This window comes from Phyllopteryx taeniolatus, chromosome 12 (assembly GCF_024500385.1).
Source record: "Phyllopteryx taeniolatus isolate TA_2022b chromosome 12, UOR_Ptae_1.2, whole genome shotgun sequence".
NCBI classification, from domain to species: Eukaryota; Metazoa; Chordata; class Actinopteri; order Syngnathiformes; family Syngnathidae; genus Phyllopteryx; species Phyllopteryx taeniolatus.
Genome location: NC_084513.1, coordinates 7,307,173 through 7,333,864, shown reverse-complemented (window position 1 = coordinate 7,333,864; position 26,692 = coordinate 7,307,173). Strand labels below are relative to the sequence as shown.

Sequence of the window (26,692 nt, the reverse complement as noted above, 5' to 3'; positions counted from 1 at the left end):
ACAAAATGTTGTTTTTAAATAGTGCTTTTATTTATTAAGGGAAAAGAAAAATCAAAGCTACCTGGCCCTGTGTGTAATGTCCATCTTGTTAAATCATGAATTTACTGGCTAATTTTGTTTAATTTTCACTGACCACACCCAAGCCTGATTACCTCCAGACATGTTCAATTAAGACATCACTTCAATAGAATCTGTTTGGGGAAAAAAATTAACTCAGCCAAAAGATCTCAAAAAGCTACAACAAAATGCCAAAATCCAAAGAAATTCAAGAACAGATGAGAAATAAAGTAATTGACATGTATCAGTCTGGAAAGGGTTTCTAAAGCTTTAGGGTTCCAGCGAACCACTGTGAGAACCAATATCCTCAAATGGAGAAAACACGGAACCGTGGTGAACCTTTCCAGGAGTGGCTGGCCTACAAAAAGAACCCCAAGAGCACAGCAATCACTCATCCAGGAGGTTACAACCGGACCCAGGTTAACATTTAAGAACTGCAAGCCTCCCTTGCCTCGGTTAAGGTCAGTGTTCATGACTCAACAATAGGATGAGACGAGGCTAAAATGGCATCCATGGCAGAATTCCAAGATGAAAACCACTGCTGACCAAACACAACATAAAGGCTCATCTTAATTTTGAAAAAACAAAACGAAACAAAAAAAACCTGAATGCTTCCTAAGACCTTTGAGAGAATATTCTATGGACTGAAGAGACGAAAGTTGGACTTTTTGGAAGATGTGTCTTTCGTTACATCTGGAATCAATGTTACAGCATTTCAGACAAAAAACAACATGCCAGCAGTCAAACATGGTGATAGTGTGGTAGTCTGGGGCTTCTTTGCTCCGTCAGGTAGTCTGGGGCTTCTTTGCTGTGATTGATAGAACCATGAATTCTGCTCTTTACTAGAGAATCCTGATGGAGAATGCCATCCATCCATCCATTTTCTGAGCCGCTTCTCCTCACTAGGGTCGCGGGCGTGCTGGAGCCTATCCCAGCTGTCATCGGGCAGGAGGCGGGGTACACCCTGAACTGGTTGCCAGCCAATTGCAGGGCACATAGGAACAAACAACCATTCACACTCACAGTCATGCCTACGGGCAATTTAGAGTCTCCAATTCATGCATGTTTTTGGGATGTGGGAGGAAACCGGAGTGCCCGGAGAAAACCCACACAGGCACGGGGAGAACATGCAAACTCCACACAGGCGGGGCCGGGGATTGAACCCTGGTCCTCAGAACTGTGAGGCTGACGCTCTAACCAGCCGTCTACCGTGACGCTCTGATGGAGAATGTTTGTCTATCATTTTGTGACCTCAAGCTGAAGCGCACTTGGGTTCTGCACCAGGACAACGGTCCTAAACACACCATCAAGTCAACTTCTGAATCACTTATATAAAAATAAATAAATAAATAAATAAAGGTTTTCGAGTGGCCTAGTCAAATTTCGTAATTGAATCCATGAAAATGCTGTGACATGACCTTAAAAAGGCTTTTTAATGCATGAAAACCCTCCATTGTTGGTTAATTAACGCAATTCTGCAAGGAAGAGTGGGCCAAAATATCTCCACAGAGATGTTTAAGATTCATTGCCAGTTATCGAAAATGCTTGATTTCAGTTTTTGCTGCTAAGGTTAGCCCAACCAGTTATTAGCTTGAGGGGGCATTTACTTTTTCAAACAGGGCCAGGTAGCGCTGAATAATTTTTTTCCTTAATAAATAACATCATCATTTAAAAACTGCATTTTATGTTTACTTGGGTTATTTTTGTCTATTTACATTTGTTTGATGATCTTAAATAAAGTGTGGAAACTATGCAAAAAAATAACATTTGAGAAGGGTCCAATAACTTTTGACGGCACTGTAGGGGACGTCCGCAATATAGTGGGACTGCAATAGGTGACCCGCAATACAGTGGGTGATTACTATATATGAATGAACAATGAGTGTCACTGTGGTAATACACAACTTAAATCCATGTCTGTGTTTAGCGTGTGGCGTTGCCTCGCCGTGTGGCCAGACTGTACCCAGCGTATGGGCTCTACCTGTATGGTGAGGGTCTGTACGCCCAGGAAACCCGTGAGCTTCAGCTCTTTGGCGCCCCTGTGCTCTTTTTGCCTGGAAATGCAGGAAGTTACAAGCAAGGTAAACGCACTCATTGAACAGATGGAATTATTTTTTTCCAAGATTAAGTGGGCTACATGAATAAATTTTTCTTTAACATATTAACCAACAATCTTTCAATAATCAGGCTTTATCAATGTTGACTTTTTCGAAAGCAAGGGAAAATGCTCAAATCTGGCCTGATTGTCAGTTTGTGTGTACCCCGCTTTGTGTAATATATTAACCAATAATCTTTCAATAATCATGCCATAACAATGCTGACGTTGTCGCAAACAAGGGAAAGTGCTCAAACCTGGCCTGATTGTCAGTTTGTGTGTATCCCGCTTTGTCGAAGTTTTGATCTTTTATCTCTTCGAAGCTCGTTCTCTCGGCTCAGTGGCGCTAAGGAAGGCGGAGCGTGCAGAAGGGGGTCTCCACTTCAACGTGTTCACCGTGGACTTCAACGAAGAAATGGTGGCCTTGTACGGTGGCAGTTTATGGCAGCAGACACACTTCCTGCACGAGAGCATCAAGGCCATCCTGAAACTTTACAAGGTCGGCCTAAAATACTATCCACTTGTCATTTGTTACATGTTACAGTACCTACATCCAAGAAAGGAGGCATATTATCTAATGTTTGTCAAAATATCCCAAGGATCATGAGTTACAGCACAGTTAGGTGAGTGTGTGCTGTTGCTGGCTGCTTGCAGACACTCCACAGATCCAACTTACTGTATGTATCTAGATACAAAACATTAAAAAGTAAATTTTCCATGCTCCAGTCGTCCCTTGCCATATCATGGTTCACTTTTTGCGGTTTCACTTTATTGCAGATTTTCAAATTGTACATATACATACATACATACATTTTGGCACTGTGATGGTGTAGATTTACCATTTATATATTACGTTTTTTTTGCTATATTGTGGGAATTTGTTGGGATTAATTTTTCAAAATGGACTAATGTTACAGCAGGCTCATGTAGCAATAAGCATGACCTAGCAGAGAAGGGTTCCTACTGCAACCCTACTGCAAAGCACAACTGACTTCCAGAACCGCATGTCTTTGAACCAAAACTATTACATAAATATCGTTTGCTAATATAGCTTAGCACTGCTAGTTACAACAGATTGTAATGTGGTCAGGGATAGACACAGCAGCCAGTGAATTTTTAATCGCGTCATTGAATAAATGGTAACAAAATAAACACAGTCATACAATAGCTGCTATGGCCACAACTGACGCCAAGGAACGCTATGCGCAGCAGACTGGCTAACCTGAGATAATGACAGCTAACTATATTCTTCTTCGCTTACGCCCACGTCACTCAATAGGCTTGGTACAACGTTTTAAAGCCACACACATTCAAAGTCACAGATACTACAGTGCACAATGTGAGGATGGTGACCCCAATTGGACAAAAATAATAACTGCACGTCACATGCATATTTTGCATTGGTCTAATGCATACAACTTTAAAATATATATAAATGATCAAATAAATCTATGGTCGCTGTTTTGCGGATGTTCGTCCATCGCTAGGGGTTCTGGAACATAACACACGTGATAAACGAAGGACTACTGTAGCTCTCCTTCAAGGTTTTAACAGTCATTTTGTTTTTTTAGCACCTGAAGACTCCTCCCCAGAGCGTGGTACTTGTGGGCCACTCCATGGGCGGCGTGGTGGCTCGGGCGCTGTTCATGTTGCCCCACTTCAACACCAACCGGGTCCGTCTTATCATCACCCAGGCGTCCCCTCACGTCGCTCCAGTGCTCGTCTTGGACCCATACCTGCTGGGTAAGAGGAATTCTCTGGCTAGACGGATGATACTGTACAGTATGTAGCTTCGTTCTACCCCTTTGTCTTCTCCTGTTCTGTATTCGGTGCCAGATTTTTATTCTTCACTGAGGAAAAAGTGGGTGAAGCAGGCAGATGAGCTGAGGAACGTCACGGTCTTATCAGTTGGCGGTGGTCACCGTGATTACCAAGTGCGCTCTGGACTCATCTCTCTACCCTGTCCTCCGGGAGACCCAAGTAAATTGTCCCTGGTGGTGAGTTGAATAAATAATAGAAAAATTAGATCCACACATATTTGGACAGTGAGAAAAGTTAGGTTTTTGCCTTGTATGCAATTAATTTAATTACCCTCCTGCTATCTTGCAGGTCAAAATTAACTGATAAAATCTTAAAAATCTAGAAAAACATGGCACAAACCTTATGCTGGCCGTATTTTTCCTTCTTTTTTTCATGAATTTGAAAATCTATCTTTGAATTTGCAGAAAAAAAAATCATGTTCCAGGCAGTAATTTGCCTGGTCTAAATCCAATAGAGCAGGTGTGTCAAACTCATTTTTGTCGCGGGCCACATTGTCGTCATGGTTTCACTCAGAGGGCCGTAGACTGTGAAACCATATAAATGTTTAGTCACCTCATAATATTATTACATACACACAAAAAATTGATGGATACCTAGTTTTGAAATCAGAAATCAAGGATAATAGTTTGTTCAACTATTGTTCAAGTTACTGTAAACAGAAAAGGCTTGCAATGTCTCAACGATACTATTGTTATTATTTTATGAAATTTTGAGCAAGAATCATGGAAATTGACACAGATGATTTGCTTTCGCAGGCCACATGAAATGACTTGGCGGGCCAGATTTGGCCCCCGGGCCTTGAGTTTGACACCTGTGCAATAGAGCATGTTTTTCAATTATTGAAGGCAAACTCAATTAATATAGTTGTCTCTTGTGGAAAAACAACTCAAGGCTGTTTGTTATTTTCACAATCAAAACAGAGCAGGCGTTTTACTTACTGAAGCTGTGGAAAAACAACTCGAGACTCAAGTTTGCCCTATGAAAATCCAATAGAGTATGCTTACCGAAGATGAAATCTCTTCTTCTTCTTTTCCTTTCGGCTTGTCCCGTTAAGGGTTGCCACAGCATGTCATCCTTTTCCATGTAAGCCTATCTCCTGCATCCACCTCTCTAACACCACAACTGCCTTCATGTCTTCCCTCGCTACACCTATCAACCTTTTCTTTGGTGTTCCTCTAGCTCTCTTACCTGGCAGCTCCATCCTCATCACCCTTCTACCAATATGCTCACGCTCTCTCCTCTGGACGTGTCCAAACCATTGAAGTCTCCTCTCTCTAACTTTGTCTCCAAAACTTCTGACCTTGGCCGTCCCTCTGATAAGCTAATTTCAAATTTTATCCTACTTGGTCACTCCTAGGGAGAATCTCAACATCTTCATTTCCACCACCTCCAACTCTGCTTCCTGTTGTCTCTTCAGTGCCACTGTCTCTAATCCGTACATCATAATCCGCCTCACCACTGTTTTATAAATTTTGCCCTTCATCCTAACAGAGACTCTTCTGTCACATAACACACTTGACACCTTCCTCCCACCCCTTCCAACCTGCTTGGACTAATTTCTTCACTTCCTTACCCCACTCACCATTGCTCTGGATTGTTGGCCCCAAGTATTTAAAGTCCTCCACCCTCGCTCTCTTCTCCCTGTCGGCTCACTCTTCCCCTTCAACCCCTCTCATTTATGCAAATATATTGTCTTACTTTGGCTAATCTTCATTACTCTCCTTTGCAGTACATGCCTCTACCTTTCTAACTGTTCCTCCACCTGCTCCCTGCTTTCACTGTAACTCACAATGTCATCTGCGAACGTCATGGTCCACGGGGACTCCAGTCTAACCTAATATAACCAGTCATTTTACACACCACCATTCTATGCTTTCTAGCCACACTGTCCCCTACCGCTACCTTACAGTCAGTAACCTTCAGATTACATCGTCTGCACAACATGTAATCCACCTGCGTGCTTCTGCCTCCACTCTTTTAGGCCATCCTATGTTCCTGCCTCTTCCGGAAGAAAGTGTTCACTACAGCCATTTCCATTCTTTTTGCAAAGTCACATTCACTCTTTCTGCCGAAGAACCCATTTTCCACCTCCTTCGTCTTTGACCCACAGTAGCTCAATCTCCACTGGTGCCCTGTAGGTTAACGGCACTGGTGACAGACATTGTTAACCCGGGCCACGACTGATCCGGTATGGAATTCTTTGGATGAACGCTCATATTTGTTTGGTAAAGTTTCAAGATGGATGCCCTTCCTGACACAAACCTCTGCATTTATCCAGGCTTGGGACCGGTCTACAGTTTGCACTGGCTTGTGCCCCCCATAGGGCTGCATTTTACCGAAGACGAAATCAAAGTCAGGAATTAGAAACTTCTGTATGTAATATCTGTAATAACCAAATGCTCTAATTTGGTGAAAACTCTTACAGTGTAACCTGAAGTCTGCTCTTCAATCACATTGTGCTGGCGTATATAGTCAAAAATAATAAAATGCCATTGCACACCTTTCCATACTTTTTTCTTTTCTTCCCAAGGCCACTGCAGTTCCTAGGACCTGGGTTTCCACTGACCACCTATCCATTGTGTGGTAAAGGACACATTTGCTCTGTTGTATTTTTTTTAAATTTATTTATTTATTTTATGAAGATATCAAGCACACTGTATGCCTTTTTTTCAGGTGCAAAGAGCTCGTTCTCGCTACTGTCAGGGCCTTCTTTGATCTCGTCGATCCAGAAACCAGACAGGTTCGTTGTGGCTGATACATTTGAATTTAAATTCCTGCGGAAACATTTTGGTCTTTTTTTAAAAAAAAATTTATAGTTCACAGACAACCCAGCTAAGAAGATTGCTGTACTTAACCACCATTTCATTCGACATCCTGTCCGAATGTTGGGGGACACTCAAGAAGCCTCTGTCTCCATGCTAGGTTAGTTTTCTGTTCACCTGATGGAGTCACATTCCGTCGCGTTAATTTCTTTATAGTAATTTGAACCTTTTTGGATTATTACAGATGCTCCAGAGGCATGGAGTGAAGTGAACACTTTGCGTTTAGCATATACCACACCAAAGGTACTGCATACCTTAGTCCAGTACATTAAAGACATTTACTGCCTTTTCTGTGTAACTGGACTTACTGTGCTTCCAGGAAGTAGAAGTCAAATACTTCATGTTTGCCCTTTCAAGTCGTAGGAAGGCTTACAGTGATTTCTACTGTCGGAGCAGCAACCAGGTGACTTTTGCAGAAACATTGTTGCCACTCTGTTATGTTCTGATAGTTTAACTCCTCCAAAGAACAAGCAGTATTGGAGATGGATGGATGCTAATACTATTGTAAGTTGTTAAAAGGGACATTATGACAAATGTACTTCTTAATTGCTTGTTTACAAATAGTCAAGTCTCTGGAGTGCTGGCCCACTAATCAAGTGGGAAATTTAACAACCAATATTTTGTTTGGTGTGCAGTGTAATTGGGCAGGCTGCTTGCTGGGGTGTGTGTGTGTGTGTGTGTGTGTGTGTGTGTGTGTGTGTGTGAGCGCGTGTGTGCGTGTGTGTCCGCGTGCGTGCGTGCAAATTAATACTATTGTTCTGTCCCCACGTCATCTGTTATTTTTACGCATTACCAATCAATTTAAAGTGATGCCAGTATCTTGAATATATATATCTGTGTTGGATCAACTTTGTCCCATTAAATCTGCCGCTGTGCCGCGTTCGCCTTCTCCAGCGATGGCTTCCTTTCAGCTTCCGTTGAGGCGCTTCCATGTTATCCGTGCAGCTCACTGGAGAGCGAGGCTAAACGTGCGAGCCTCCTTCAGCGGAGAGCTCTTTCTTTTTTTTCTTTTTTTTTAATGCATCCAGCATTGCAGCACTTGTCAGAATAAACTAAGAAGTATTTTATTCTTTGACCTGTTTTCATTCAAATGCGAAAATTCTGATTTGGCGTTAGTTTTTTAATTGGGAGTCGCGAGTCCGTCCGAATCACCTGAGTTGTTCGTAGCACTAGAAAATAGTTAAGATACATTTGAATATAAGCATGTTTAAAAAAACAAAACAAAAAACATGGAATGTTGTCATGGTTCAGTGCAGAAGGAGCTGGTCCACCATGAAGGTAAATGCGTACAGATTCAGTTCTGCCAATTACACGGCTTACTCAGCCTATCATTTTATTTATTGAATCACTCACGGCTCTGCGACCTTTGAAAAACTGTTTGAGAAGATAATGTCACCACAGTCGTTTTGCTTTTGTGAAGAATTAGACTTTTTGTTTGGTTGGAGGACACAGACTTCGATGTGGAAAGCTGGAGTTTTTTTTTTTATTTCTTGAAGAGAAGTGATTTTGGAGATGCGAGGATTCTGCCTGATAGCGTTGATATATCTTCTTTTAACGTACAGTCATCGAGTATCTCTATAATATACCATCACAACTGAGCAATCCTCATTGAAAATGTAATCTCAATAGAAGAGTTTAACTTTAACATGTACAGTCATCTAGTATCTATATAATACAGTGGGTACGGAAAGTGTTCAGACCCCTGTAATTTTTTCACTCTGTTATATTGCAGCTATTTGCTAAAATCATTTAAATTCATTTTTCCTCGTTAATGTACGCACAACACCCCATATTGACAGAAAAAAAACAATTGTTGAAATGTTTGCAGATTTAATAATAAAGAAAAACTGAAATATCACACAGCCTTAAGTATTCAGACCCTTTGCTCAGTATTTAGCAGAAGGACCCTTTTGAACCAATACAGCCATGAGTCTTTCTGGGAATGATGCAACAAGTTTTTCACTCCTGGATTTGGGGATCCTCTGCCATTCCTCCTTGCAGATCCTCTCCAGTTCTGTCAGGTTGGATGTGAACCTTGGTGGACAGCCATTTTCAGGTGATGCTCCTTCCACCATGCTTCACTGTTGGGACTGTATTGGACAGGTGATGAGCAGTTCCTGGTTTTCTCCACACATACCGCTTAGAATTAAGAACAGTTTTATCTTGTTCTCATCAGACCAGAGAATCTTATTTCTCAATATCTTGGAGTCCTTCAGGTGTTTTTTAAGAAACTCCATGTGGGCTTTCATGTGTCTTGCACTGAGGAGAGGCTTCCATCGGGGCACTCTGCCATAAAGCACCGACTGGTGGAGGGCTGCAGTGATCGTGACTTTCTAGAACTTTCTCCCATCTCCCGACTGCATCTCTGGAGCCCAGCCACAGTGAACTTTGGGTTCTTCTTTACCTCTCTCACCAAGGCTCTTCTCCCCCAATTGCTCAGTTTGGCCAGACAGCCAGGCCTAGGAAGGGTTGTGGTTGTCCCAAATGTCTTCCATTTAAGGATTATGGAGGACACTGTGCTCTTAGGAACCTTAAGTGCAGCAGATTTTTTATTTTTTTGTAACTTTGGCCAGATCTGTGCCTTGCCACAATTCTGTCGCTGAGCTCTTCAGGCAGTTCCTTTGACCTCATGATTCTCGTTTGCTCTGGCTTGCACTGTGAGCTGTACGGTCTTATATAGACAGGTGTGTGGCTTTCCTAACTGTTGGATTTATCTTACCCAACATTATAAAAAATAGACACAAAAGGAATGAAGACGCTGGTTTCTTTTTCTCATGAGGAGGGCGTATGGGAGATTGTTCAGATCACAGCCTCTCAACACGCTCTAAACAATCCCCCCCCCCCCTCCTCCTGCTTTTATTTTAAATAGGAGGGATTTACAAATCATAATGTTCTAAGCAATAAGACACAACACAAAATATTTGATAATAAGAGGGTTTTTCCCAGACATAGTATTCTAAGTAATAAGACGCAACACATAATATTGAACCAACACCTGTCACGACCCGACCACATCCGATCACGTCCTTGGTCCAGGCACCCTTCCATCGGATGATGCTGAGTCTTCTTTTTGAAGGCGAGACATCTAAAATTGTCCAATTTACTAATGCAAGCTAAGCAAATAAATGATAACTTCTACAATTTATCTAACACTAACCAAGTCCAATAAGTATAATCAAACACAGCTGGACTCCAATGAAGGTGTAGAACCATCTCAAGGATGATCAGAAGAAATGGACAGCTCCCGAGTTAAATATGAGTGTCACAGCAAGGGGTCTGAATACTTATGGCTGTGTGATATTTACATTTTTCTTTTTTAATAAATCTGCAAAAATTTCAATTTTTTTTGTTCTGTCGGTATGGGGTGCTGTGTGTACATTAAAAAATTAACTTAAATGATATTTAGCAAATGGCTGCAATATAACAAATAGTGAAATATTTAAGGGGGTCTGAATACTTTCCGTACCCACTGTATACCATCACAACTGAGAAATCTCAATTGAGAATGTAATCTCAATAAAAGTGTAGATTTACTCTAATTCATTGCTGTACATCAGGACATGACCAGCTGGGTGTACGGCTGCGTGCACCGCAATGGTTCTTCATGGTAAGCATGCAATTATAGTCCACCAGTTTTAACATTCCACATGTAATATTGTCATTGTCCTGTAGCACAGTAGAAGTCTTTCTTTTCACAGTGTGCACACGGTGGATTTGTCCAAGGGGGCTGAGCTTCTGCCTCCTTATAAGGTAATTAAAGCACATTGCCAGTCAGAGTTCTGCTGTCGGTGGGTGTTAAAGTGGTTTCTCTTACTCTATTCAGGTCTTGACGCTAAGTCTCAGTGACCTGTCTTCATTCACTCATCTGGTGGTCTCGGCCTCCAACTTTAATGGCAAAGAGGTGTGTACTTCACACAGAATTACATTATTAAATATAGATCTTTCCATCTTTACATGTCAGCAGCATACTTGTTGCTACAAATACATCCTTGCCTCTATCGGGTTTAAGTCTGGAGATTGACTCGACCAGTCTTCATTCCTTCAAATAAAAGTTGATTCAGATCTGTTGAGTTCTTCCTTATTAGGTCAAGCCAAAACATTTTCAGTCTACCACAAAAATAATGGAACTGGCCTCACTGTTCGAATACTTCTGGAGGTGCAGTGTGTATGTTTTACATGGTCTTATTACATGGTTAACTTGATATTGAATCACTGTGGATTGCAGTTCACGGTGGAGTGCGAGTGGCAAAGGCACCAATCTCGGACTCTTTCGGCCCCTGTTCCACATGTTCTCTCCTTAGGTGAGTTGTGTTTCCTATTCTGATCGCCATTTAAGATGAGTGACATTACCATTTATTTTTATAGGTTTGTCAGTCAGCGAAGTGACAGTGAACTTTAGTGGACTTTTCCACACCATCGAGCTACAACACTTTCATCAGGTATTTGGCAAGACATGGTCACCATGTCCCGACTTTGTCACAGCAGTGTGGACATATTTTGTGTATTCAGGTCTATCAGGCTTTCAGAATTAATGTTGCAAGTCAGTGTAAGGTACAAAAAGGTAAGTCATATTACTTTTTCTTGAGTAAGCCATCTTTTGGCGTGAAAAGAAAACCTTTTACTGGTTTGTTTTTTTAAATTTGTCAGTCGGTGTATCACCCAGTGTCTACAGAATGAAGGTACCGTGGTTCCTCGAGGACTCCTTAATAACAGCCAGGTTAGTGATTATTAGTGTCTGGTGCTAAGTCGTCATTCACATTTTAACCTGCTATGTGTGGTCATTCCACCAGTGTGCCATCAGTGACGGAAATTTCAGGGATGCTCCACACTAACAGGCTGGACAATGCGTCCAGTGTCCTCCTGCAGCTACACACTACACCCAACTGCCAATATAAGGTTGTGTATGCCTACTTTTCGGTAATCCTTAAAGCACAGACACATTAAATTAACCTCCCCCCTGTTATGGCAGTTTCTCAAGAACAGTGATCATTATCCAAAAGTATCCAAAATGGAAAAAAAAGAAGTTTGTTTCATAATCAACTTAATTACTAACCATCCATCCATTCGCAATACCATTTATCCTGTTCAGGGTCGCGGGGCTTTGGAGCCTATCCCAGCTGACTTTGGGCGAAAAGCGGACTACACTCTGAACTGGTCGCCAGTCAGTCGCAGGGCACATATAAAAATATGTGAAATGAACCTTTTTCATCCATGTTTACAGCAGGCATGGTGGAAGACTGGTTAGCACATCCGCCTCACAGTTCTGAGGTCCGGGGTTCAAATCCAACTGATAAAAGAACACAACATTGCAAAAATAAATGATGCAGAAAAGCTGAGAGACCATTTGGCTGCTCATGTCTCTAGGTCAGTCTGGCGTGCTCTTCTCTCGCTACACGAACGACTGCAGCTCAACGGACCCGGCTGTGAAACTCCTGAAGTTTGCGGCCGACACCACAGTCATTGGCCTCACCAAAGATGTTCACGAGTGTGCGTATTGACAGGACGGCAGAGATGATCGTGGACTTCAAGAAACATCCTTCGTCACAGCTGCCCCTCACGCTGTCCAACTGCACTGGGTCAACCGTAGAGACTTTCAAGTTCCTAGGAATTAGTTTCTTGGGACCTGAAGGGGGAGACCAACATCAACTCCAGCCTCAAAAAGGCCCAGCAGCGGATGTACTTCCTACGGCTTCTGAGGAAGCACAGCCTGCCACAGGAGCTGTTGAGGCAGTTCTGAACACCAGTCATTGAATCCGTTCTGTGTTTATCCATCAAAGTCTGGTTTGGTGCTGCCACAAAGGATAAAATCAGACTGCCATGGACAGTCAAGGCCGCCAAAAAGATTATCAGTACCCATCTACCCACTCTCGGGAAATTGCACGCTGCCAGGACTAAATCAAGGGCACGCAAAATCCTCTTGGACCATTCCACAACCCAGTCACCACCTACTTCAGTTCCTTCGCTCCTCTTGGCGCTTATGAACAATGCAAACTAAAACCAGCAGACATTCCAACAGCTTATTTCCTCTTGCCATTAACTTCGTAAACATCCATCCATCCATTTTCCCTACCGCTTATCCTCACTAGGGTCGTGCTAGAGCCTATCCCAGCTGACTCTGGGCGAGAGGCGGGGTACACCCTGGACTGGTCACCAACCAATCGCAGGGCACATATAAACAACCATTCGTACTCACATTCACACCTACGGGCAATTTAGAGTTTTCAATTAACCTACCATGCATGGTCTTGGAATGTGGGAAGGGTTAGGGTTAGGGAAACACACAGCCGAGGCTGGATTTGAACCCAGGTCCTCAGAACTGTGAGGCAGATGTGCTAACCAGTCATCCACCCTGCCGTGTACTTCGTAAACACTTAACTTAAAATTTCATTGCAACGTGCTGACAAATTTGCACTCTCTGTCGGGACACTTCTACATTAGTCGTACGCTCACTGTTTTATCATGCTGCACTATTTGCATTTTGTTGTTGGTTACTATTGGCCACTCGTGTTTGAGAATTCTCTGTACCATTTGCACAATCGTCACTGTATCAGATCATTGCACTATTAGTCACTTTAAATTGCATAAGGACTGCATAATTTGCGCAATTGTCTCAATCACCACACAAGTGTTACACTTACATTGCTCCATGATTTTCCACAATCGTGTTTTTATGTCCCAATTGTATATTTCGTCATAGTGGCTGTTTGCTGTTATGATAGGCTCCAACTACCGGAGACAAGACATACCTTGTGTGTCTTGTAACATACGAGTACAAATAAAGCTGATTCTGCTTCTGATTACTGCAAAAGCAAAATGTGTCTATACTTCTGATTAAAGCTTAGCTGGATGTTCCACTAGTTTAAGTTGTGTGCTCTGCTCTGTGCACCAGTCTCTCTTCCTGTATTGTGTATGCGCATCATCTGTGATCTGCACAGTCGATCATGGGAGCTGTGGTTCGCTTCTCAGACCAGCCCACTGTATAGCGCCTGTTTGATACTCCCATGATTCCCTGCCACGTCACAGACAACCAACTTAATCGAGTAATGCTTTACATCATTCATTCTTAAAAGTGCTTCATCCATATGAAGTCTGCTGTGCTTACAGCCAATGCGTTATTTCCTAGTATTGATACAATCGATTATCCTTTAAAATGATTTTAAATGGATTTTTTTTTTTATTATCATGTTGACTTGATCTCTATAATCAATGTTTTGTCTTTTCTCAGGTCTCAGTGAGGACGTCATTTCCCAGGGTGTTGGGACAGGTATTTTTCTTTTTGTTCGTGGTATTCATTTTTTAATATTTTGACACTTTTGGATAATTAAAGATGGCCCCGGGTCAAATTGGCCCCACACCATTCTTGTTCTTGGTATCAAACAAACGTACTAGAAGGGTTGCAGTGGGCTATTCAGATAATCTGAGCTTTCGTTTGCGTTGTTTACATGCTGTTATGTTTACAGTTACCAGGAAAATGTAGCTGTTTCCTCTCACAGATCCTGCGCTTCTTCGGCCCCATGGTGCCAGTGTACACGACTGTAACCCTCCTGCTGGCCTGCGGTTGTCAACTGTCCTCCATCAGGAAGTTGGGGAGACCTGCAGACATTAGCCTCGTGCTTGGCAAAGGCCTGCAACCACATAAAGTCAACATGTCTGTTTATATCCTGCACATTCTATTGAGGTAGGTGTGGTGGTGCTGCGGTGAGTTTGTACGAGAATGTGAAGAAGTTTTAAGTCTTCTCTCCCCATCAGTTGTACTTGGTTCAAAGACACATGGTCGCTGCTTTGCCTTCCCCTGATGGACGTCACCCCACCCATCTTCCCTGATACGGCGGTTCACAACGGTACAACGCCATGTGCAGAATGGTCGTACATCCTGCACCCGCTCCTCTACATCTTCGGCGCTGCGGTGGCATTTTGGGGCAGCATGCTGATCCGACTCTTTACGCAGCTCATTTCGTTGATCTTAGCTGTGCTGTACAGGTATGAACACTGCAGTTGTCCCACACTAATTATGCACCGAAAATTCAGCCACTGAAATGTTTCAACTGAAAATTGCTCAAAAGTGCATTTTTGGTTTAATAAAATGGCTGAAACAGGATGTTGTTATGACACAAGCAAAAACTGTGGCGAGCCCACGATCGTATATAATATTTGTAAAAAAAAAAAAAAAAAAAAAAAAAAAAAAGAAAGAAATGGTGCATCCACATTGAACAATAGCCCAACCTGGCTGCTTTTTGCAGTTCGGGTGTTAAGGGGAATGCTTGTTGCCCCCCAGCTACTTACGAACTACAGGGCACGTGGCTAAAGACGATGCCGAGCCACGGGCGAAAGTGTGCTTCGCGTCCGGTGTCGAGGCAGCAAGTCACGAAGCAAGGGGGAATGCTTGTTGCATGCTATGCCGCAGCTACCTATGAGCTACAGCCAAAGCCTGGTACACACGTGAATTTTCAAATCTTAAAAGATTTTTTATCTGTGACACATAAAGATTAAAAACAAAATCATGCATTTAACAGTTTTGATCAGATTGTGTGTGGTGTGCTCCGATAATGTCAAGACCGAACACCACATGCATAAAAATTCTGTTCTGCCGCCGATTTCAAAATCTGGTTGTTTGTTTGTATGTGCCATGCGATTGGCTGGCAACCAGGTCAGGGTGTACCCCGCCTCCTGCCCGATGATAGCTGGGATAGGCTCCAGCACGCCCGCGACCCTAGTGAGGAGAAGTGGCTCAGAAAATGGATGGATGGATTACAATTATAGTATAATGATTATGTTGTGCAATTGAACAGTATGCAGAATTAGTTTTAACCTATTACATAATATATTGCAATAACTGTCCCGCGGTAATGCTGTTGACATAATTTAAAAAATATGGAAATTCAGACAAATTGTTCTTGAAGTGAACTTGTATAAGAGGGCAACTCTGCAGTCAAATGCCATTTTACTAATATCGAAATAGTAGTTTCTTTCAGTCTTTCGGTTTTCGGCCTTGGTTTCCTCATTTTCAGTTTTCGGTTTCGATGAGGAATTTTCATTTTGGTGTATCACTATTCCCGCATCATATTGTGGTTAACTTTTTCAGTCTCTGTATCGCAGATTTTTAAATCGTACATATCTGATTTATGCAACTGCAGTTCAATGGTAAAGTAGACATGGTAATTCAGTATAGCCTACCACTGCTAATTAGAACAAATTGAAATCCCGCCACAGGTGATCAAGGATAGACACAGCCGGTGCACTTTGAATCGTTTTCATCGCAAAATCTCCTACACTAAACCAGTTAACAGCCTGTCGGTATCCTGGGCCAACAATAGCCACCTCTACATTTTTATTTACTGACTACCAAATGACTCAACAGGCCAGACCTCCACTTTCTATACTTGCAGTCATGTATGCAAATTTCAAATAAACTTTATTTGTTGAATGCATCTCAAGATTTGAATTAACTTTGCTGGTTGCCATCCTGGGACAGGCTACTTTCTCTCAGAAGTTGACTGGTTGCGTTATAAGAGAGAGCTTATTTAATATAAATATTTTATAAATGCGAAGCATTGGCGACCATGTAGGCCTATTATAAGTAGGCTTTTATTTTGAAGGTAGCTTTCGCTTTATTTATTTATTTTGTCCAGCAGTTCATCTGTGACGACAAAGTTGCAACTAGGATGCGCTTATTCTTCGCGGCTCATGAAGGCAACTCGCAAATGGCAAGTACGTCAACAATGTCTACATAAAGCACACCAGCTGTAAATTTGGATACATTTTGAAACTTTTTCAAACATTTTGAAAGTTTTCATATTTATTTACAATAAATTTGTGCTGTAGGTCACCAGTTATTTGTACTTTTTAGCTCACCAAAAAATTACAAAACATTAATTTTGTACTGCACAGTAATATGGGTGCTTATGGCCATAAAAAAGTGTTTCAATGTACCGGACAATCGGCTCTATTGGAGGGCCCCCGCCCCTATTAGTTCATTTTATCGATGTTCCACTCCACATGTATTATTTCATTTTTATTTTCAAATACTGCCAAAGAATGAAATGAATGAAAAGAGTGAGAGTGATTATGTAAATATGAAATCAATAGCATTAAGAAAAAATAAAAATAAATTTTGATGGTTAAACATGCAATAGGTCACAACAGGAGGGTTGTTGATCATGATTGTTCCATGTTTTAGACCATCTATCTCAAGAGACTGCGGCACTCTGCGCATGCGGACCCAAGTTCTCGTCACGCTATCTCTTACGGTTGTGGGCTGGACAACCTGTGGAGTGCTGTCAGTCATTGCTGCCTATTTGTTTCACCTATACAGGGTAAGTGTGTAGATGCTCAGAATGTGGTCCTTCATACATTTTTGGGACTTGGGAGTATTATGTTTGATTATCTTTATGAAGGCTGCTGGTATCACCCACCAATACTTAAGGCAAAAAAAATTGACATTGAGGAAGTCCTCTTCGCCAGTTGTTGGCGCTACACTGTGGCGGTTTGACAGATCAGTGAATAATCGTGTGTCAGAAAGAAAGAAAGAAAGAGGTGTTTGTTCACAATTGAAATTTTATGTATCAAAAGTACTAGTGGTATCGGTTAGTACTCGAGTGAATACTAGTATCGGCCAGAAAAAAAGTGGTATCGAACGTCCCTAGTTTTAACCTGTATTAAAAAAAACAAGTGAATTATCCTCATTAAAACATGATCTGTAGGAAATAATGCTCTAAATATTAGGTAACTGGTAACTTTGTGTAGCTTCATTTAGACAAATGTGGTGCTTTACTGGCATTTTGTGGCATCTATAGGTGATTATAAACCTTTTGGACGGGACCTCAATTACTAGCAGATTCTTGGGAGCTTCGTGGGAGTTAACTGCATTTAACAGTAACAGGAGGGGTAACTCACTGCAGCATATTTGCTATTGTGTGTCCAGGTACTGAGACTACAGATGACAGAAAGGTCCTTGCGTCACATTCTCAATCTGGTAAGACAAACTGAACACATACCGCGATTTTTCATGTATAATACACACCCCTAAAATCTATGTATAAAGCCCACCATCGATTTACTGCTGTCCATATGCTCAAAACATGAATTATTGTCTGTATTAGGTTTTTTAAAGAAATATTCTCCTCTGTGTGTATGTGCTGATGTAATTGTTTTTGGTTTTTTTGTCGAATGTTTGTGTTCCTTTGTAGGGACAGTCTAAAATGCTTAATGTAAAAAAGCTTAACATGCGAAAACTGCAATTATTTATTCATTCATTCATTTTCTGCTTATCCTCACTAGGGTCACGGGCGAGCTGGTGCCTAGCCCAACTATCCTTGATCGCCAGCCAGTCGCAGCTACAACTAATCATAACCAAAATTTATTTGGACATCTGTTCTTGTGCCCAGTAAAACCTCTGACAATATCAAAACGTAATCCCAAATATTTTGGATTTTATAGACAAACGTTTTTCCTCTCCATAGGCGCTCACTACAGAGGAGAAACCTTACCATTGCTTAAAGTCACAAAACTGTGGTCACCAAAGTTATGTATAATACGCTCTATCAACTTTTGATCAAATGTTTTCTTAAAAAAAAAAAAAGAAGCCCATTATACCTGTGAAATTACAATAACTGCAATATAATATTTTAAGAGCAAGTCTTTAGCGTTCCTGAAACTGTTTACAGGCACCTCAGAACCACAGAGAAAATTCCAGACCGGAGGCCAAAGAAAGTAATGACATGCCACTGCTGTCGGAGTGGGCTCTACGGGAGGCCCAAGATGACCTGCAGCTCCATCTGTGTCTGTCTGCTCTCTTTACTGTACCTGTGATGCTCAGCACACCCTCGCTTATCCACTGGATCCGCAACCTGAGGTACGATGTTTCACCATTGTGATGTGACAGAAAGTGCAGTAGCCACAGGAAGGTGTTTGCAAAGTAATACTGTCACCGAGTGGAGTTTTATTGGTGAAGAAAAATCTCACGACAAATATTAAAGTTACAGTGGTTCCTTGAGATACGTGTTTAATTTGTTCCATGGCCAAGGTTATAACTTAAAACACATTTCAAATCATCTTTCTTCATTGAAATGAATAAAATTGCCATAATCCATTCCACCCTCCCCAAAGAACTCAACAAAAACTTTTTTTTGTTTTAATAAAAAAAATACTACTCTATAATAATGTACTTGATAAAACAGTACAGTAATAACATACAGTATGTCGACAACGGCGAGCAAGGGAAGTGAAGTGCCGGTCACAATACACAATCCTATTGGTCGATGTCAAGGTGCGCTGTCGGAGAGTTGTCATTGATATGTCACACTACAAAAACTCAAACGTTAGACTTTTCATTTTGGCATCGTAGGACTATCGTTGGGTCAAATTCATTGGTCGTGTATTATGTCACACTACAAGAGGTTTGTCGTTCCCGACAAAATATGTTGGGCCCGATCTGGGAAATCGCCGGCGATAGCAAATCCGGCAAATATCGGGGCTAAAATCCTATACTCTGATCAAGTCATAAATCTGTGTTCCAGCAGGTGGTGAACACAGACCATTTCTGTCTTCTCATCCTTTCCGGCTGATTTTTTTGGTCACCTTTGTATTTTGTCACTGCTTTCACACCTCGATGTAGCATGAGGCAGTGTTTACAACTCACAGAAGTTGCTTACGTAGTGCAGCTCATCCAGGTTGGCACATCAATGCGAGCTGTGGCAAGAGGGTTTGCTGTGTCTGTCAGCACAGTGTCTAGAGCACGGAGGCGATATCGGGAGACAGGCCAGTACACTAGGAGACATGGTGGGGGCCATAGGAGGGCAACAACCCAGAAGCAGGACCGCTACTTGCTCCTTTGTGTAAGGAAGAACAGGAGCAACACCACCAGAGCCCTGCAAAATAACCTCCAGCAGACCACTAACGTGATGGTTTCAGCTCAGGAGGACTTAGGAATTATATATATATATATATATATATATATATATTTGTTTCTGCGATATAAATTTTCTAGGTAATGTGCTCAAACTTACCTACAATGTTGCCCGGGAGCCAAATAAATGCAAAAAACAAATGTCCATGTGACAAGCTTAAAGGAATTGAGAAATGTATTTTTTTTTTTATGCAAGATCACAACCCATTGATAGCGCCACAAACGGGCATTGTCTCGATGCTACCCAGAGTTCAACACTGGCTCATTACGTTTGTAAATATCCTCCAGTCCACGCCGTTTGGAAACTCAAGAGTGCTGTTGGAATGTACACTCTCAGTACAGTGCTGGGGCATCAGATAGTATTCCGAACGCACCTTACACGCAGCACCGCAACCATACGTGCCACCATCTTGGTTTGTATTAGCGCTTTTAGGATTCCCTCACTGCTTTGCCGCATTAGTAAAATGAGGGGAAAAATGTGTGCGTGCCTATGAACCGAACGGGACACACAGTGACCGAACCAAAACAGTCGAACCGAACCGTTTTGATGGTTTTCAAAAAATATTCTAACCCTAATATACTGTATATAAAGTGGAACCTTGATATAACGAACTAGTAGGGGTTGTCTGTTACATTAAAGTACTTTTTTTTGTTTGTTTGTTTTTGTGGCCATATGCACCCATATTACTGTACAGTACAAAATTGTTTTGTAGTTATGTGGCCTAAAACACCCAGTACAGTACAAAATTATTTTAAATAAATATAAAAAAGCTAGAAAATGTTAGAAAAGTTAAAAATTTTATCCGTTAGCCGTATGCAGCATAATGTACCGGCATTGTTGGTCTTTTGGTTTTCTTGCCGTATATGCAGAGCGAATGGGCTGACTTCGACCCTCCTCCCAGCTTAGCATCGCAGTCGACACAGAGCTCTAAATGGGGGTGTTGTATCTACCAATACATATCAGTGCATATCTCAATGTGGCTAACGGCTAACACAATGGGGGATGAAGGACAGTTGGGAGGCAAATTTAATGGAAAAATGGAAGCCGCGATAAAAGCCTAGTTTTGTGCAGACTGCGAAAGGAGGAGTTTGCATACTATCAGAGCACTTCAATCCTCCTGTACAATCTAAATGTAAAACATGCCGGAGTAAGCACAGAGAAAGCTGGAGCTAGCCGTCACTGTACGTTATTCTAAGAGGTGTCTGCAAACCAAACTCAAGCAAGTGCCAAATCTAGTAAGTCAACATTGGAGGAAACACGAATTCACTCGCAAAAGTGGATTACTCTGGACTATAGACCAATAGTAGTAGTAGAAGAAGACTAATGATTACAAAATGTGCAACAAACAGCGACATGCGATCCAAGTTTTCAACTGCCATGCAATTTTTCGGACAAAATTCATCAACTTTGAGATACTGTAACGCAAGCAAAATTGGATGCATTGCAGAAAACTCAATATGTGGCTCTGACTGGGGATCATTGGACATCCGTTAGTAATACAAACTACGTCTGTGTCACTGCACACAGTGCTGATGTCACAGACGGCACATTCATACATCCATTCATCTTCGTACCCCTTTACCCCTTATCTTCACTTGGGTCGCGGGTGTGCTGGAGCCTATCCCAGCTATCTTCGGGCGAGAGGCGGGGTATACCCTGAACTGGTCGCCAGCCAATTACAGGGCACATATAAACAAACAACCATTCACACTCACATTCACACCTACGAGCAGTTTAGAGCCTTCAATTAACCTACCACCCACGTCGGTTTGAGCGTAAACTTCAACAATGAGTGGCAATAAACAGCTTGAACCCTATTTTTTTTTTTTAAGAACTGTTCATTATCTGCCTAACTGCTGCTTGTTGTGAAGTGAGTTGAGTATCCAAAACCTTTGTCACAATGCTCTGGGTTCCTTTGCAGGTACTCCACCCAGCTTGATCCCGACCCCTGTTGGCCGTACTTTGTACCTCTGATTGTCGTGTACGTACTGCTTATTAACTGCGACACTCTGATGCTCGCCAACAGGTAGTATGCACCTGCAAACCCAAAACTCTTCCACACCATCCCAACATGCGCGTCACCTTTTTTTTCTTTTTTATTCAGTAAACTGCTGCAATTTACGTCCTTCCTCCCGTTACCTGTGTCCGTCGCTATGGTGATGTTCTCCCCGCTGCACCTGTACAGAGTGATGTACTTCCTCTTGGGAGCCCTCGTTCCCTTGGCATTGTGTTGTGTCCTCTGACGGTATCTGGTTCTGTTTTTTATTTTTTATTTTATTTTTTGGGGGTAACAAGCCCCACTACTCGAAGCTCTTTTTGTGAACACTTGGTGATATTGTCTTATTTGTTTACCTCGGAGCAGAGCCGTAGACATACCTTACTCTGTGAACCGCCTTCTCGATAGACAGTGGTACCCTGACTTACGAGTAACCAGAAATACACATTGTGTGTATTTAACCAAACCACATAACTTAAGAAAGTCCGCTAGCTTAATGCTAACACACAGTGCAAAACGCCATAGGCGAGTGAACAAAACTCGCATTGATCTTGCAGTATCTACAACAACTCTTTAAGCAGCGGAAATTTTAACACTAATTGTGCAACAACATGTAGATAGACACTATAGCAATGCACACAGGTATATCCAGTGGAACCCTGCATATTTGAGGTTCAGCATTCACAAATTATTCCTTGCTATTTGTGGAAATATGTGCTTAGATGCATTTTTTCTCTTTTTTTTTTTATTTTTCTTTATCTGATATCTGTTTATTCGCAGAACCCTCTGCTTATTTGCATTTTATTCCCTGGTCCTCAGCTGATTTGTGATTTTTTATTTTTTTTTTCATTTATTTTATGGCAATTGCAATGTAATGGTAATTATTTGCAGTCAGGCTCGGTGCCTGTCCCCTGTGAACAGCGGGTGTCCACTGTCTTCTTTATCCTCCGTGAAAAACGACTAGTATTACTGCAGCTTACTGAGCTTTGAAGAGACTTTCTTCTTTCTTTCTTTCTTTTTTTAAGTAATATACTGACATCTGGTGGCAAAGGCACACACACCAGAAGGAGCAGTACAATGTTCAATGGGCATTGAAGCATGCACAAACTGTTTAATACTTTACATTCTCTTAAATTATGTTGTTACTGTATGTTTTTCTGAAATACAATAGTGTAGAGTGCTAGTTTTCATATTAAAAAAGGATTAACGGGGCACTGGAACGGATTAATGTTTTGTGTTCCTGAGCAAATGAAACTCGTAAGTCAAGGCACCACTGTATTTGCATGAAAAGCTCCACTCTTAGAGCATGTGGAAGAGTTGCTGCCAATTAGGACCAATCTGGTGAACCAAGTTTGCCTTCCACTGTACATCTATAGCTCTGCAACCGTGTTACGCTGCTGATACTTAAGCTTATCGACAGAGTTTTAGTGGTTTGAATGTTTTTTTTTTTGTTTGTTGTTTTTTTTGTTTTGTTGGTGTTGTGTTGCTGTTCATGCACTGTTAAAAGTCCTACACTGCCTTTACCAACGGACTGTTGAACCTCGGCCTCATCCGTTGCCAGTTGCCATGCATTCCTTGAGAGAACCCAAAGTAACCCATGTTTACACACACAGGCCAATGCAGTACAGTAGTCCACATTTGAAGAACAGAACAGTAATTGCTGCTCAATGAAATGTACAACATACTAAAGCCTTAACATCCTTCCCCCTCCCTCCTTATCCTCCTTGTCCCCTTCTCCTGTCCTTCCTCATCGTCCTAGTCCTTTTCTTTCTTTCTGCTCTTCCTCCTCAGTCTCCTACTCCCTCTTTCCTCTTCATTGTCCTCCTCCTCATCCTTCTTTTTCCTTGTCATTGTCTTCTTCCTCCTTCTCTTCGTTGTCATCCTTTTCCTTCTCTTGCTCGTCAATCTCCTCGACTTCCTCTTCCTTGTCCTCCTTCTCTTCCTTTTCCATAGCTTCTCCTTTTCGTCTTCCTCTTATATTCCCTCCTACTTCTCTCCTTCCTAGTCCTCCTCTCACTCATCTTTTTCCTAATCCTACCTTTCATCGCTGTCGCTTTCCTCCTCCTCCCCCCTTCTTTGTCTTCCTCTTTTTCTTTGGGAGGTTAGATTTTTGCCTCTTCTCCCGCAGCTCTGATCCTAAGATACTGAACCCCCAGTTGTGGAGTGCCTGCCCAACCCATCAAGTGTGAAATTACTTAACCCAATCTTTCCAGACACCCAACTATTTATATACAAGCAATAGAAAGCTGTTTTCCTTTATGTCCCCTTCAAAACTGTGACATAATATGTCTCCTTAAAGTTGAATATCAGTTGACCTCTGTCTGTGTGGACACCAGATGCCTTCAGATCCTGAATGGAGTGTAGATCTTCAGCCATTTGTCAGACCTTAGAGCATTCCGCTCAGTTTCGCAGCCTCCTTCACGCTACTGAGGCTTGATTGCTCCTAAAGGGATATTTGTAGTCCCTGCCAAGCAGCACGACTACTGTCGTTATAAGACTACGTTATTTTATTGAGAAGCTTCTCTGGTCTCATCAATTGTACATGCTACTTAGGTTGTTTGGTGAAAACACTATGTCCGTGTCGTGGATATTTAACCAAGTAAATCCTTGCCTGAATATTTTTTTTTTTAAATTGACAGTGACTGTTATTAGTAATGTGTTAATACTGGTATGATCACAAATCACTACAGTGACTTTTTTTTAAGGAAAGCGTGACAATGTACAAGTGCTTTTAATGTTCAACCTCATCAAACTATTTCAGGTTATTGCGACACAAATCCATTTAGTGTTCAATTTCCATTCATACTAAATTTTTGTGGTTTAAACAGAAACTGGATGTCCCACGAGCTTTAGTAGTTATTAACAGGCATTTCACATTTCCTAACCCTCCTGTTGGTTTGCAGCAAGAATATATGTATGTTTCATTGTCTAAAAGTGTCAGACATGGAAAAAAATCCTGATCAACATTGTTTCCCATTAGCAACTCCATTACTAACTATTTCATTGAAAATATGTGAAATCGATTATATTTGTGAAGCCAAGTAGAGGGCGTTTCGTTCCGAAGATTGAGTCAATTTTACCCTCAACATAATGGAATTAAATGGTTACCTAATACAGAGTACCCTGAAATTCAATAGAAACCACTTTGAGATGAGCTGGAGTGTCATAATTTTAAATGTGCCCATTGTGAGTCCGTAGCCATCTGGCGTGCTAGTTAGCCCGTTTTAACGATCCTATTATGTTGCAGGTCAAATTTACCCATTTTAAAGTAAAACTATAAATATTGATTGAAATCATGAGGAACGTTATTGGGATTGTTTTAGTTTCTGACGCTTGGATAATGAAACATGCCCCGGGTCAAATTGGCCCAGGATCGTTATTGTTGCTCCTGAGAAAATTAACAGGAGGGTCCAAAACAAACAAATGCACAATTTATTAGGTATGCAAAACTGAACCCAATCCTGTATACATGTATTTGCAGTAAATTGTCCGTTCATCTGATACTACTCTGTTAGTTCATTTCCATTGTAATTGTATTAATCATTCTGGATGCTAATCACTAATTGTTGGTTTTAATACCGATGCACAAAATGAGCAAAAGATTAATCCTGCAAATAGAGGAGACAGAACCTACTTTTCATAGTTCTGTTTCTGGATATTTTACTGCACATTAACTACACACTAAGCATGTCCAACACTTGTGTGCCTCTCTGCTTTGCTTAACCCTCCTGCTACGTTCATTTCTCAGGATCAGCACAAACGTTCCTGGGTCAATTTGACCCAGGAGTGTGTTTAATAATACAAAATTGTTATTAAATCCTCCCTAGATATTGTTGGTATCTCAGTATTGAACTAAACTTGCAAATATGTAAAATGAAACATTGTATATGTTCATTAGACATATTAAGCTAAGTAGAAATTTCATAGCGATAAACTATGTTACACTATGTAGCAAGAGGGTTAATCCATACCGCGCGAACATTACACCACATGAGCCGGGTGTGTGAAATCATTTAATTTAAAGTGCCTCTTTGGAAAAATACCAACCCGTGTCGTCCTTTGGAAAGGCAGCAAGTGGGACTCGTTTGCTGGATGTTGTTGACAAACGTATACTGTAATCATGACTATAAAAAGCTGTGTGATGTTGTGCCAACTCTTTGTGTTTTGTGGTATCAGTGCATATGTGGACGTGTTATTAATCTTAGCCACATTTGGAAGAGCCTTGCTTCTGATCCGACATCCAATTCCGGGTGTTTATTTTTATTTTTTTTGTACTTTAATTCTGCCTCTTGAGAACCAAAAAAATTAAATTGTGTCACTTGAACCATGCAGTGTGAAACCAGCTGTAGAAAAGCAGGAAGTACTTTCGCTCTGTGTACTCCATGGTTAAGGCCTATACGCAATGTAACTCAATGACAGTTTTTTTGTGCTATTGTGTTTGTCAACTGTTTGATGTTGTGAATCAAATGAAAAACGTACACGGTGAATTAATCACATGGACACATTTGTTGGTACCCTTTAAAAACCCACAAACCCGGCCTTTGAGATAATTTTAAACTGACGAGTAATTAAAAAATAAAAACAACTAGTGAAAATGAGGCTTTTTTTAAATAAATGGTCTACCTGAATAATTAGTAAAACAAACAAACAAAAACAACTAATGAAAGTGGCCTAGATAAAAATTGTGGGGAGACTAAGTTTCTGACACGGGGGGCAGCACATTTTTCTCACAAATGTATGGTGCCCGCGACTGGTGCATTTCCTTTCGCTGCTGATGCCGTTGTGTTGTGACGTTTGCATTTGTTGTGACCGATCTTAGCCACCATACGAGTGCCTTGATATTCTTGAGATTTCATTGCACCCTGCACAGATTCAAGATAATCAGTGCCGGAAGGAGCAAGCAGCCCCACAACATAACCGAGCTTCCTCTGTGTAGGTACAATTTTCAATAGTGTATCATGATAAATAATAATAATAATTCTAGCAACCTTTGGTT

General features: G+C 41.4%; 1 protein-coding gene across 5 annotated transcripts in view; it reads left to right on the top strand.

Annotated features, from left to right (window-relative positions):
* Positions 1-26,281, top strand: part of pgap1 (post-GPI attachment to proteins inositol deacylase 1) — a 29,051-nt gene extending 2,770 nt beyond the window's left edge. For 2 of the 5 annotated variants that reach the window (XM_061792031.1, XM_061792029.1), the window contains exons 2-26: positions 1,985-2,138; positions 2,476-2,651; positions 3,724-3,895; positions 3,989-4,149; positions 6,504-6,556; positions 6,647-6,713; positions 6,790-6,895; positions 6,980-7,038; positions 7,115-7,198; positions 10,353-10,402; positions 10,494-10,545; positions 10,619-10,696; positions 11,021-11,096; positions 11,161-11,234; positions 11,305-11,356; positions 11,443-11,512; positions 11,586-11,691; positions 14,021-14,059; positions 14,289-14,473; positions 14,545-14,775; positions 16,973-17,108; positions 17,717-17,767; positions 18,459-18,646; positions 21,622-21,726; positions 21,805-26,281. In XM_061792031.1, the coding sequence (XP_061648015.1) occupies positions 1,985-2,138; positions 2,476-2,651; positions 3,724-3,895; positions 3,989-4,149; positions 6,504-6,556; positions 6,647-6,713; positions 6,790-6,895; positions 6,980-7,038; positions 7,115-7,198; positions 10,353-10,402; positions 10,494-10,545; positions 10,619-10,696; positions 11,021-11,096; positions 11,161-11,234; positions 11,305-11,356; positions 11,443-11,512; positions 11,586-11,691; positions 14,021-14,059; positions 14,289-14,473; positions 14,545-14,775; positions 16,973-17,108; positions 17,717-17,767; positions 18,459-18,646; positions 21,622-21,726; positions 21,805-21,943 (2,664 nt within the window). In that variant the 3' untranslated portion in view covers positions 21,944-26,281. Of the gene's footprint in view, positions 1-1,984; positions 2,139-2,475; positions 2,652-3,723; positions 3,896-3,988; positions 4,150-6,503; positions 6,557-6,646; positions 6,714-6,789; positions 6,896-6,979; positions 7,039-7,114; positions 7,199-10,352; positions 10,403-10,493; positions 10,546-10,618; positions 10,697-11,020; positions 11,097-11,160; positions 11,235-11,304; positions 11,357-11,442; positions 11,513-11,585; positions 11,692-14,020; positions 14,060-14,288; positions 14,474-14,544; positions 14,776-16,972; positions 17,109-17,716; positions 17,768-18,072; positions 18,410-18,458; positions 18,647-21,621; positions 21,727-21,804 lie in introns of those variants that run through there. The other 3 variants (XM_061792030.1, XR_009791083.1, XM_061792033.1) reach the window with 3 other exon arrangements.
* The last annotated feature ends 411 nt before the right edge of the window (positions 26,282-26,692 follow it).